This window comes from Neophocaena asiaeorientalis, unplaced genomic scaffold (assembly GCF_003031525.2).
Source record: "Neophocaena asiaeorientalis asiaeorientalis breed wild unplaced genomic scaffold, Neophocaena_asiaeorientalis_V1.1 scaffold1090, whole genome shotgun sequence".
NCBI lineage: Eukaryota > Metazoa > Chordata > Mammalia > Artiodactyla > Phocoenidae > Neophocaena > Neophocaena asiaeorientalis.
The window spans coordinates 586,561-598,311 of NW_020175322.1; the positions used below are offsets into that span (position 1 = coordinate 586,561).

The 11,751-nt window shown below is 51.9% G+C and overlaps 2 protein-coding genes across 6 annotated transcripts; both read right to left on the reverse strand.

Annotated features, from left to right (window-relative positions):
* Positions 1-1,539: 1,539 nt before the first annotated feature.
* On the reverse strand, positions 1,540-8,558 carry DQX1 (DEAQ-box RNA dependent ATPase 1). Of its 3 annotated transcripts, none has more exons than XM_024765634.1 (12): positions 8,146-8,558; positions 7,525-7,780; positions 7,154-7,347; positions 6,363-6,747; positions 5,777-6,010; positions 5,586-5,670; positions 5,322-5,480; positions 5,053-5,244; positions 3,097-3,216; positions 2,731-2,921; positions 2,208-2,398; positions 1,540-1,986 (listed from the first exon to the last, which is right to left on the reverse strand). In XM_024765634.1, the coding sequence occupies exons 2-12, from the start codon at positions 7,759-7,761 to the stop codon at positions 1,830-1,832; spliced, it is 2,145 nt and encodes a 714-aa protein (XP_024621402.1). In that variant the 5' UTR covers positions 7,762-7,780; positions 8,146-8,558; the 3' UTR covers positions 1,540-1,829. The 3 variants fall into 3 exon arrangements, with proteins under 3 accessions (XP_024621402.1, XP_024621400.1, XP_024621403.1); XM_024765632.1 differs by having other exon boundaries at positions 5,762-6,010; XM_024765635.1 differs by lacking the exon at positions 2,208-2,398 and having other exon boundaries at positions 1,817-1,986; positions 5,762-6,010.
* A 120-nt stretch (positions 8,559-8,678) lies between these two features.
* On the reverse strand, positions 8,679-11,741 carry AUP1 (AUP1 lipid droplet regulating VLDL assembly factor). 3 transcript variants are annotated; one of them, XM_024765642.1, is made up of 12 exons: positions 11,558-11,741; positions 11,338-11,475; positions 11,108-11,258; positions 10,723-10,907; positions 10,391-10,463; positions 10,226-10,299; positions 9,931-9,997; positions 9,733-9,835; positions 9,480-9,599; positions 9,248-9,363; positions 8,942-9,060; positions 8,679-8,856 (listed from the first exon to the last, which is right to left on the reverse strand). In XM_024765642.1, the coding sequence occupies exons 1-12, from the start codon at positions 11,605-11,607 to the stop codon at positions 8,820-8,822; spliced, it is 1,233 nt and encodes a 410-aa protein (XP_024621410.1). In that variant the 5' UTR covers positions 11,608-11,741; the 3' UTR covers positions 8,679-8,819. The 3 variants fall into 3 exon arrangements, with proteins under 3 accessions (XP_024621410.1, XP_024621409.1, XP_024621412.1); XM_024765641.1 differs by lacking the exon at positions 11,338-11,475 and having other exon boundaries at positions 8,680-8,856; positions 11,558-11,690; XM_024765644.1 differs by lacking the exon at positions 8,679-8,856 and having other exon boundaries at positions 8,992-9,122; positions 11,558-11,710.
* Positions 11,742-11,751: the final 10 nt, after the last annotated feature.

An 11,751-nucleotide genomic window follows, 5' to 3' on the forward strand; every position in this document is an offset into this window, starting at 1 on the left:
TCGGCCACTGCCGGCTCCCAGGCCAGCGTTGTGCTGTTGCCCCGCGCGCTTAATCGTGACCTTTCCCGCCATTTTTCACTTAGACTGTGGCACCGCGGCTGGAACCCGAGGCGCTGAGGGGGCGGGACCTGCAGTATGATAGCCAATGAGACGCGGGGAGGGGGGCGGGCTGGCCAATGGCTGCTCTCTTGAGGGACTCCGGATTCTTCCGTGGGTGTGTTGGAGCTGGGGTTCTGTGTGGCTGGAGTAGGTTTACAGGCCCGGCTGGAGTCAGGAGGCTGCAGCCCGCACGGGCTGGGTCTGTAGCAAAGGTGTGAAGGAAGGAAGGAAGACGTCAACGACAGAGGAGTAATGGAGGAGGTGCTGGAAAGCGAGTCCGACTGACCGCGACAGGAACCAGAGGGTTATCTACGCTGGGCGTCTCATCCTTCAACTGTAAAATAATCGCTAAGGACTTTGAGGCCATGTTGTCTGTGTGTTTAACCGGCTGACTACGTCCTCTCTCTTGAGCCTTACAAGTGGGTGGCAGGCGAGACGGATACTTACACACTCAATGGAAGAGAAAATCTGGGAACACTAATCTGGCTCTGGTGTCCCTCGGGGACAGAGAGGGAAGAGGAGGAGGCACTGGACAAAGTTAATGGGCCCAATGGAGTTAGGGTGAGCAGAATTTGGCAAATAATTAGGAAGTGATAGGCCTAAAAATAATCAAAGGTAATTCCCAGGTTGGAAATGTAAAGGATCAAGAAATCAATGGTGTTGTGGATGATGAAAGGGAAATTGGGAAGATAGAACCAAGATTAACTCTGCAGGCAAAACTAAATGCTAGACCTAGAGAGAATAAATTCTGGAAAAATGCCGTTTGGGGGAGGTCAGTAGACATCCACATAGAGGTAGGAAATAGGTGGAATGATGAGAACAGACAGAATCTCCAAGGGAGGAAACTGAGGCAAAAAGCAAAGTTCTAAGGATTAAAGGTTCCTTTCCATCAATTTCTATAAATACATTTACAATGTGCAAGATGATTGAGGATATCAAAATTAATAGTCCAAAGGAAGAAAAGGGAACACAGTACCCAGCTGAAAAGAGAAAAGCATGATGACCTTGAAGTTGTTAGAAAAACTTGTGAGTGGGCCAGGGGCTGCTGGGAAGCTTGTTGATGGAAAGTTAAGAGTTTGGGTATGGCTGCAGTAGCCTTGAGGTTTAAGAAGAGCAGGATTTAAGTTGTATGAGAACAAAAGGGAAGACTTTGTCTGATTCTTATAGCACAGCCTTTCTTTCTCCCCTGGAGGCAAGAGCAGTGTGATAGAGGGAGGTAAGCTTTAGGCAGGGTTAGAGGCCAACTGTAGTCAAACTACTCATGTTCCATGTTAGTGACAGCTAGGTTAGTCATAGTACAAGTCTTGACTAGAGGTGGGAACCAGGCAAGAGGATGTCACTGTTGGAGTTGACTCTTATTCTTTCATACTAACTCATCTCTAACTCATGGATATTGCAAATGCCGCAGAACCAAACTCAAATTTGACACCATATAAAAAGAACTTTTATAGACCAAAAGGGAACACAAGGATGGGTTTGGCATAAGTTGGGTGTATGAAAGGCATGTTAGTTCCTCTCCAATAAATAGAAGAAAGCTAAGGAAAGGGTCCTACTCTGTTTAGACTGTGGCTTACCCAATTCGCTCCACTCCCAGCCCACCATTTCTTGGAACTCAGGTTCCAGTATTTGATCCTTAACTTTGGGCTTCTAAATCTGGCTGGCTGCCTAGGTGCTAGCCTGAAGGAAGATCTAATGTGATGAGATGAGCTCAGCTTCACTCCGCAGGCAGGTCACTGCAGGACACAGGCATCTCCAAGCTCTTGGGTGGAGGAAGATTCACTCCCTGTTGAAGAATCTGCCATTTCTTCCCTCAGCTGGTTCAGGAAGTCTCTGCTCTCACTAGGGGGCAAGTTACTCAGGAAGTATGGAGGGGCCAATTCCACCAGCCTGACAGAGACAGTTATAATTAGATGATTTCTGTATCCTCTTTTATAATGCATGTTGTTAAACTTCTTACTACCCCTTCCACAAACCCTGTCTCCTCAAATCATATATTAATACAAACCACTAAGACCCCCCTCCTCTTCTTAGGGTCTCTAAATCCCTAGCTTTAATTTTGGCCCCAGGAAGAGGAATGGGTAGTGTAAGAGGGTTGTCAGGGAACTCACATCTGTGGTTGAATCTCAGAAACAATGGAAAGGCAGTTGTCTTTGGAAACGGAGAAATTGTGGTAAAGCACCCAGGGCGGGGGTCTGGCAGGAGCCCTGCGGCTTCTGTAGCAGCAGTATGGGGAGAGCTGGGCCACATGCTTATGGGTTAGGAGCAGGTAATTTCCAGTTCCATCTGTGTCTCGGGCCACCTCATTGAAAGACAAAGATATTGAAGGAATAAGTGAGAGTGAAGTGTCAGTAGAAGAAGGAAAAGGGGGTTGAGAAAGAATTATTAGCAAGGGTGGTGACAGTATTAAAAGTAAAGCATACCTCTAGGTGTTATAGCCCTACCATACTACGATACTGTATGGCATCTCCATAGCCCCTTGTATCCAAAACCTCAAAGGAAAAGTTTCTCCTGGTTCTAAAGAATCCTTTGTATGGCCACCTGGACCCCAATTTCAGAGGTGACATACACCAATCTTTGCTTCCTCTACGTTTTGCTCCTTTTATGACCCTCACCCCAACTCTTTCCCCTAACCTTAAGGAAGTATCCTGACACCAGTGCTTTCTGAAGGTCTCTGCGATTCTGCTCAGAGCCAAAGGCTGGTTGAGACAAGGGAAGTTCAATCCGTTGCATGAGTTCTAGGAGTTCTCCCCGAAGTTTATGGGCTTGGCACAATGCTGCCCAGTTTAGACCCCGAGCCTGGCACCAAGCCTTGTCTGCTCCACCTAGGAATAGAAAGGGACCGGCTATAGCTAAAGCCCTTGAGACCCCCAAAAGAACCCAACCCTTGGCCAAAGGGCTTCCTTTTCCTGGGAATAGAGATCTGTCAGCTGGTTGCACACCACTTCCTCTCTTTGGAAAATCTGGATTCTGTAAGGGGATGCAGGTCGGACCACTCACTCTGTATAAAGGCTTCATACACCTGGATCAGAGAGCTGTGATCACCATCCACGTGTTCCAGTGCCCGACGCAGGGCAGCTTCTTCTGCACAGAGTGGAGGACGAGTAAACCCAGGGGCAGCTGGAGGCAGAAGAGAGGAAGTTCATTTTGGGGAATGAGAAAGGACAGCAGTGTACCGAAGAGGTAGAAGTGTCACTTTGGGAACTTTATTCAAACGACTTCTAGAGACTATGCAGTTTATTAGACACTGAAGATAAATAAATGAAAAACAGTCTCTGCCCTCAAGAAGCTTGGGAGAGATCAACAAGTAAGCAAACTTGATAAGCCCAATAGGTGTGCAGGCCAGTATCTGAAGTTTGAGTAGGAATTAGTTCAGTGGAGAAAGGGCAGAGGGAGTATTCTAGACCACGGGGATAGCATGTTTGGAGAACTGCAAGCACCTAGTATATGAGTGGAGGGGATGGCATGTGTGGCAGGGTGGCAGGAGATTAAGCCGGAGCGGTAGGTATGGGCTAGGTTAAGAGAGGCTGGATGTGCTATGCAAATGAGTTTACATTCTGTTCGGAAGGTAGAGAATAGCTGATGAAGAGTTTTTAAAAGTCCACGTGTTTGGAAGAAGTTCACATGATTAGTCAGGAGGCTACTAAAGGAATCCAGCTGAGTAGTGATGAGGTAACACTGGCACTGACTGTGAGTATGGAGACGAACAGGTAAATTTTTAAAAAATTAGGAAAAGTGAAAAATAATAATGAAAAAACCTGGAGAAAGTTTAGTCTAGTATGATGATAGTGGAGCTGCAGAGATGATTGTATGATTTGGTGGTGGTGGTGGTAGGGGGTAGTTTAAAAAAGTGCTCAGGCTTGGGCTTCCCTGGTGGCACAGTGGTTAAGAATCTGCCTGCCAATGCAGGGGACATGGGTTCAAGCCCCAGTCTGGGAAGATCCCACATGCCGGGGAGCAGCTAAGCCCGTGTGCCACAGCTACTAAGCCTGCGCTCTAGAACCCGCGAGCCACAACTACTGAGCCCACGCGCCTAGAGCCCATGCTCCGCAACAAAAGAAGCCACCGCAATGAGAAGCCCACGCACCGCGACGAAGCCCGTGTGCAGCAACGAAGACCTGACACAGCCAATAAATAAATAAGTAAAATAAATTTATTAAAAAAAAGTGCTCAGGCTCAACAAAAACGACAACAAAAGTGCTTGAGTTCAGTTCTGGGTTGAAGTATTATGGACAATTCTGATAGAAACATCCTTCAGGAGTTAGATATATAAATCCAAGATTCAGAAGAATGATATTGTGGCATTTCAGACGATGGGGGTGAATGAACTTGCTCAGAGAGTTCAGGGAATGGGAAGACAAGAGGGGCAAGGACAGAACCCTGAGGTCCAACTTAACAGTGGAGGAGGAGGGATGAAGCAGAGGAGGAAGAGCTCAAGAGATTAGGGAGTGGCCAGAGGGGTAGGGTGAAAACCACAAGGAGCGGGTCACAGAGGCTTAGGGAGGGGCAATTTTAAGGTGGGAATGGTTGGTGTTCTAAGTGTCAAAAGAAAGTCATGAACAGGGGCTCAAAAGTGTTCATTGGGTTAGGTCTCTAGGAGGCCACTGGTGAGCTGAAGGCTGTGTCAGTGTTGTGGTGGGCCTGAAGCTGGAATGCAGCAGGCGAGGAATACCCTAGACTGAACAGGATAGAGATTATTCTGTATAGCCGAAGGGGAGTGTAGGGTTGAGGAAGAGGGGTGCAGTTTTAGTAATAACAGGTAGGAGAGATTTAAGCATATTGAGGGGCAAGAACCAACAGAGAGATCGGAAAGGGATAAGTGATGAAGCCTAGTTCCTTAGGCACTGTGAGCGCTGGGAGCTAGAGGAAAGTGGAATGGGCTGGTTTTAGGAGCACCAGAACACCAAAGGGAAGGCTGAAGTGGCCATAAGAGCCAGAGAGAGAAGCGATTTATACCAGTGAGCATGGCGGCCAGGGTGAGCATCTCATCCACACAGTCAAACTCGCACGAGGCCAGCAGGGCTTTGGCCAGATCAGGGGCCAGGGGAAATTCTGATAGGATGACTCCCAGGTCTGACAGGTCCCCATTATCATCCAGGGCTGCCAGATAGTCTAAATCTTCCAGGGCCTGCATCAGTGCTTCTGGAGCTGCAGAGGGAACAAGGCTTACAGGGCAGGGGGTCTCAGAACCTGGACAGCAGGACTTGGGCAGGAGGGGTGCTCACCAGGCCGGTCCAGGAAGTGACACTCCCCTGGCTCTGCAATCTGTCTCCTCTTTAGTAGTAATATCAGGGGGCTCAGATTCTCCTCACACACCCTGGGTTGGGGCAGCGGGGGAGCCTCTCGTTCTAGGAAGGACTTAGGATACAGGCAGAGGCAGGATCCTGAGGGGAGAAAGACCTGGGAAAGAAGACCACTGTAGATTTCTCAGGGCTCGTGGGTTGGTGACTCTTTTCGTGTTTGACTTCATTGAGGGCAAAGGCTCTTACCTGGCAGGACCCCTGTTGCCCGCAGTCGTCTTGCCTCTGCCTGACACTTGCTGATTGGTCTCAACACTTGGGATTCTGCTCGGATCTGAGGATTGTAAACCTGTCACCACCCCCCAACCAAGGCCAAGACAGATGAGAGAGGGCTATTTCTATCTTTAGCCCCCACGTCCCCTCACCTCTCTTGCACTCACACTTCGAAGCTCCAGTCCTGAGTCAATGACATGTCGGATGGAAGGGAGGGAGAAGGAGAAGTCGGCCAGCCAGTGAGTGACCACAACCTTTCGGGCACCCGATTCTATGTCCTCATACACAGCCTGAACAGCTTGTCCACAGCCTGGGTGAAGGGGCAGCACCCGTGGTGGAGGCCCTTGGTTCACCAAGGACCCCCCATCCCTGGACAAGGACTCACAGCACAGGGAAATTTCCTGAGGAAAGGGGTGGGGTATTAGGGTAGTTCTCACCTTTGTGGGTCACAGACCCCTTTGAAAAACTGACGAAACACTATGGCCCTTCACTCTGAAAAAATGCACATACTCATAAAGTTGGGGTGTTATAATTTCAGGAGCTCACTGAACCACAAATCCCTGCATTGTATGGAATCAAAAAGAGGGTGGTAGACCTTTTTACCCTGAAACCCCAGAGTTTTTCCTCAGGACTCCAATGGAGAGTAAGTACTAGAACTCCAATGTTCCTGACAAGCATTGCTCACATTCCCCCCCGGGACAGGAAGGGACAGACATGAGGCATGAGTACCTCCTTTTGCATCCCATGTTTTACCTCCTCACTGGGCAGGTACACTAGCACATCTCCTGGAGCCTCCTTCCGACACAATTCAAGCACAGCTTGGCAGGCAGCTTCCACTCTATCAGTAGGGACAGTGTCCCTGTAGACGGGAGTGGAACACCTGCCAGTCTCTCCAAGTACATGTACAACAGGAGGATGGCCCCAGAAGGCCTGGAGCTTAGGTTCGAGGGCTGGGTCAGTAACTACAACCACTCTGGGGTCCCCTGGAAGGTTTCCCAGCCTGGCATCTCGCAGGAGCCCCTGGAGCAAATCTGAGGCCACTGACCGCTCCTGAGCCTCATCCAGCACCAGCACACCCCACGCTCCAGTGCCCCGGGTCGAGGCCACCTCCTGCAGAAGCAGCCTGTCCCAGCAGAACCTGTTGACATTGGCAGTGGGCAGAGGAGTCAGTGTAGACAATGACCAGCCCCAGAAGTCCAGAGGAGCTTCTCCCCAGGGGGCCTAGATTCTGATAGTAAAGATCAGAAAAAGACCCCGTGACTGACTTCCTAAGCCCATGGACCTCTACCTGTGACCCACAACCCCACTGGGGACACTGTTCACAAGCTGTGCTCCAGTTAGGGAAGTGAGACTTTCATGATGAGGGTGAGGTTGGACGTCTGAGGTCCCTGGCTGGGGTTAAAGGGCTCAATTCAGCAGTCATCATGCATGATTTAAAGGGTGAGCTAGGCTGAGGGAGGGAATGGCGAGATAGCAGAAGACTGGGCTTGTTTCTACTGGATGAGGGGAAGGAGATCTGGGGTCAGGCCTGCAGGGGGCCACACCTGAGCAGGGTGTCAGGCCCAGTGCAGTCCTCTTGGGGGATGCTGTATCCAACCTCATGACCCAGGGTCAGGTCCATTTCATCAGCAACTTGCAGGGCCAAGCTCAGGGCTGCCAGAGGGTAGGGCTGAGTCACAGTTACCCGGCCCTTCTGGAAACCCCTGGCCAGCACAAACTCTGCACACCACTGTGGGATCTGGGGTAAGGGTAGGGAAGGACAATCAGTCAGCAAGATATAGAACTCCAGTCAAAAGTGCTGGGGGAGCTGTGGCCAGTTTAATCTCTTATTTGGGGAGTCCCCTGGTCCTTCACCAGCTACCCTGGGGCCAGCCTGTCTCCTTTTCCCCACCTCCCTTTTTACTCCAACCCCAACCTGGGTGCTCTTGCCAGAGCCAGGCTCTCCAGACACCAGCACCACTCCACTGGGGCTACTCTCCAACTGCTCCAAGAAGATAAAGCGAGCAGCCCAGATAGGCAAGGATCGGCGCTGCTCAAGCAGCTCGTAGTAGCGGGAAGAGAAGGGGAGCCCGTCAAAGGGGTTCACAGCCAGTTCAGAATCCCCAGGGTTTGGGCCAGACTCTTCTTCCAGCCCGAGAACCTGAGAGGCCATGGTGGCTGTCTAGCAGGACCTACAGAAGGCAGGGCAGACATCAAGGCCTCGTATGTGGTGACTGACACCATCTGCCCACCTCAGCCCTGATCCCTAACCTGTACCCTCAAGTGATAATGCCCCGGGGTCCATCCTTCCCAGTATTTCTTGCCTGCCAGGAAAACAGTGGAGAGTCGAGTCTCCACGTAAGGGACTATCAAAAGTGGACTATTACCCTGTAGTCAGATAGTAAAAATCCTTTAACTAACACAGGGGTCCTCAGGGGCAGCAGGAATTCTGTGAGACATGGTAATCTGTGGGAAGGTCCCCAAGGGAACAGAATGAAGAATCAGAGGAGTGGGGTAGGAATCAGGGAGCAGGGCCACAAGGATCCTGGATTCAAACCTGCTTGCAGCTCTGAGACGTGTCAGGATGGCAGCCAGTTCCAGACCCACACAGCAAGTCACCAATAACCCTGACCTGCTGTGAAGTACAAAGGTAAATTCCGGCTCCACCCTGGGGTGTGCCTCAACAGTCCTAAAGACTGTTTTGGGGTGGGGCCATGTGCTCCACCTTATTTAATCTGGTCAGCGGCCTATGGAAAATAGGCTCAAGCCACCACACTGAGCATGTGTGAACTCTGCAGACTTTCTGTACTGTGCTCATTAGTGAAAGGCATCCTGGGACTTGCAGTTTTGCAGCTTTTTCCTCACATACCTGGGCTGAACACCCAAGCTAGGGTCCAGTTGTTTCTGGGCCTTCAGCTCAGTTACATTTCCTTAATATCACGCATTTCTTGACATGAGGAGGTGATTGCAGACAGTTCCATTCTGACCACCCCCACAAACCCACAAGGAAGCCCTCATCCCTGATCCCTACAACCAAGGGAAAAGGAACTTGCTATGGGGCTTCTGAGACCCAGAGAGGCAACAGAGACCGTGAGTGAAAACCCTGAATTTAATGTGATACTGGGGGGAGCCCCATCCCTCCCTTTTTACCACCCACCCATCCGGCCTGTTGTGAGTTGGGTGAGGGCTGCCCCCAGTCTCCGTCCTGCGGCTCTGGGTGCCATCCTGTACTCAGTCAGCCTCCTGGGCCTGCCTCTCTGTGAATCTCCTGTGGGACATAAGGAGAAGACACTGTATGGGTTTTGTCGTATACAATCGGCCCCTTCCTACCCGCTGTTCTCTAAGCCCCTCACCTTCTTGCGTATTCATACAGCGCCTGCTTGCGCTCCTGCAGATTCTCCTGCCGGGCCCAGGAGGACTTGGCAAATGTTAGGGCTGTGGGCTGAGGGGTCACCGGGCCAGAGCTGGGGAACTGAGGTGATCACAATGTCAGAGGGCTTGCGAAGTCATCATCATTAAACACGCATCGAATGCCTACTTTGCAAGAGAGGCACTGTGCTAGGGTCTCAGGATCAAAAAAACAGATGTCAGGGACAGGGGATATGCAGACTGTCCCATCCCACCCCAAGTCTTGGACCTGCCCATTTTCTGGGTCTCACCTTGGGCATGGAGGCTGTGGGAAGGGCCTGGGTCCTCTCAGTGATGTCTTCAGGCATGAAAGTTACAGCTCCCTCAAGCAGATTAGTGATAGTCAAGTCTACACAGCCAGTCCTGGCTGGGCAGAAGGGAAGAGAGAACAGGACAGTCTGTTTCCCTGTTCACCTTCTCCCTTCACCACCCACTTTCCCTCTCTATGCCTGTCTCCTTACGTGAGTCTACCCTTTCTCATACCCAGGTCTCTCTGGATGACACCCAGTGGCACATGGGGTAAAACCTCCTTCACTCTCTGAGCCAGAGTTGCCAACTGCACATCAGGAGAAGGTCCAGGGGAGGGAGGGAAAGAAGACTGGGCTGCAAAAAAGAAATACAAAATAAGGTGAGTGGAGAACTAGGAGGACGGAGAGGCTGACTAGTACAGGCATAAGGAGGAAAGCACAACAGGCTGAAACAAAGCTAAAAAGCTTTGTGTCCAGAGACCACACACCTGACTGGGGACGCAATCTGGGGTGTCTCTGTCGCTTCATGTGCTCTGCTTTGTCTGCTGGAGTGAGTTGTGTCCCTGTCTGGCCCAACTCTTTGGCCACCAGCTAGGGAGAATTGGAAGATTGGAAGTTTCTTAAGCCTTCCTCTCCTTCCCCATAAGGAAAGAACCCACCTCCACCCTACCTGTGTCCCCTACCACCTGTTGTACACGGAGGGAGAACTCCTCACTCCCCTCCCCCAGCTGTCGATGAACAGGACGAAGCCACCTGAAAAAAACAACCCAGGACCATGTTGGGGGAACCCACTCTCCACTCTGATACCTCTTTTCTTGGAACAGTGGTGGTGAGGATAGGGGAGATAGTAAATACTTTATATTGCCTCTGTGGTAGCACCTTGATATTAAAAGATCTGCAAATGGACAGGGCAGAGGCAACTACTTCCTTGACCTTGAGACGAGTTTCTCCCAGCCACCAAAAAGTGAGGACAGTTAATACCTTACTTGATACACCGTGAAAGGGACGAAAAGTGACCACAGCAGTTCTGAGACCCAGGAGGCATCTGACACCGTCTGAGGGGAGGGCATGAGTGAGGTCTAAGCCAGGGCCAGGAGTGGGAAACTTCCCCTCCAAACCCAGAGCTTCCCTGTTGAACACACTCACCACAGAAACTAGGGGTCTCTGGACTCGCAGGGTAAGAGGCTGTACCACATCCTGGATAGAAAATGGCCAGGAACTAAAAGAGGGAAGACATAGTAGGATGGGATTCCAGCCAACCCAGTCAGCAGCTCATACCCAACTTAAAAATGGATAACTGTCAAACTGTACAAGTAGAAATATGGAGAATAAAGGGATTCAGGGGAAAGAACTAAAAGTGGACAGAAAATAAATGAACTAGGAAGGGAGGGGGTAGGGCTGAAAAAGGCTGTGAAAACCCAAGGGCTCCCAGGCCTGACCACCTACACAGTTGGAGACAGATACCTGTGCTCACCCACCTGAAGCGCAGGAGCCCCTCCCGGCCATTGGTGGCCTCTTCCTCGGGGAATAGCAGCAGAGGGGTGGGGGGAAGCCTCGTTGAAGCACAGAATCTCTTGAGTGACTCCACCAACTCCCCCCGTCCATCCATCTCCATGAAGCCCCGAGACCAGCACACAAAGCTGGGGGGACTATTGAGTAGAGGCTGGGAATGGGAAGGAGAGAAAGCAAGAAGAAAAGAATGTTGAGAAATGAGAAAAACGGACAAATGGGTAGAAAAAGGGGGTCAGAGGTAAGGGTCAGTATCTTGTGGTCCCCAAAGGAAACCCGGACACGGAGAGGGGAGCCTTGAGCTGGGCCCCAGGGAACCGCCCCGCGGCACTCTCGGCTTCGTCCCTAACTCACGGTGCTACAGCTGGTGAGCAAGTTGACTATGTTGTGGTCGAAAGGTGTCACGTGGTTGGAAATGAGGACCCTGACGCGGTGATCTCGGAGTCCGGAGTCCTCCTGCCGGGCCACGAGCCCCAGCACTGCACACATGGTCCGCACCACGAACCTGGGAACGCCGGCAGTGGTGACTGCGCGGCCTCCGGCCAGGCCCAGCCCCGACCCTCCCCGAGCGCCCGGGTCGGAACCTGCGAAGGACGCTGTCTGGTAGCGCGCAGCTGACCAGGAAGACGTGGATCCCAAGAAAGACGCGCAGAACGAGGAGGCAGAACCCGACTGGAGCGTAGAGCAGCAGCGCGAGAAGCAGGAAGCCGTCACCCGGGAGCCTGGGGGGCGAGAGGCGGGGTGATCGGCTGCCGAAGGCCAAGTGGACGCGGGAGCCGGTCTCTTCCCTCCGGGGGATCTTACCGGTGCGAGTCAAAGAGCCGCTCCGGCCCCGGCGACGGGGGAGGCTCCATTGCCGCCGCTTTAGGGGTGCCGGGCCGACGCCACCGCCATCTTCGCACCCCGCCGCAGGGGCTCTTGGGAAGGCGGAGTCTTCGGGCATCCGCCCAGGGTGCCGGGACCCGAAATCCTGAGGCGCCCCGGAAGGGCTAGCGGTC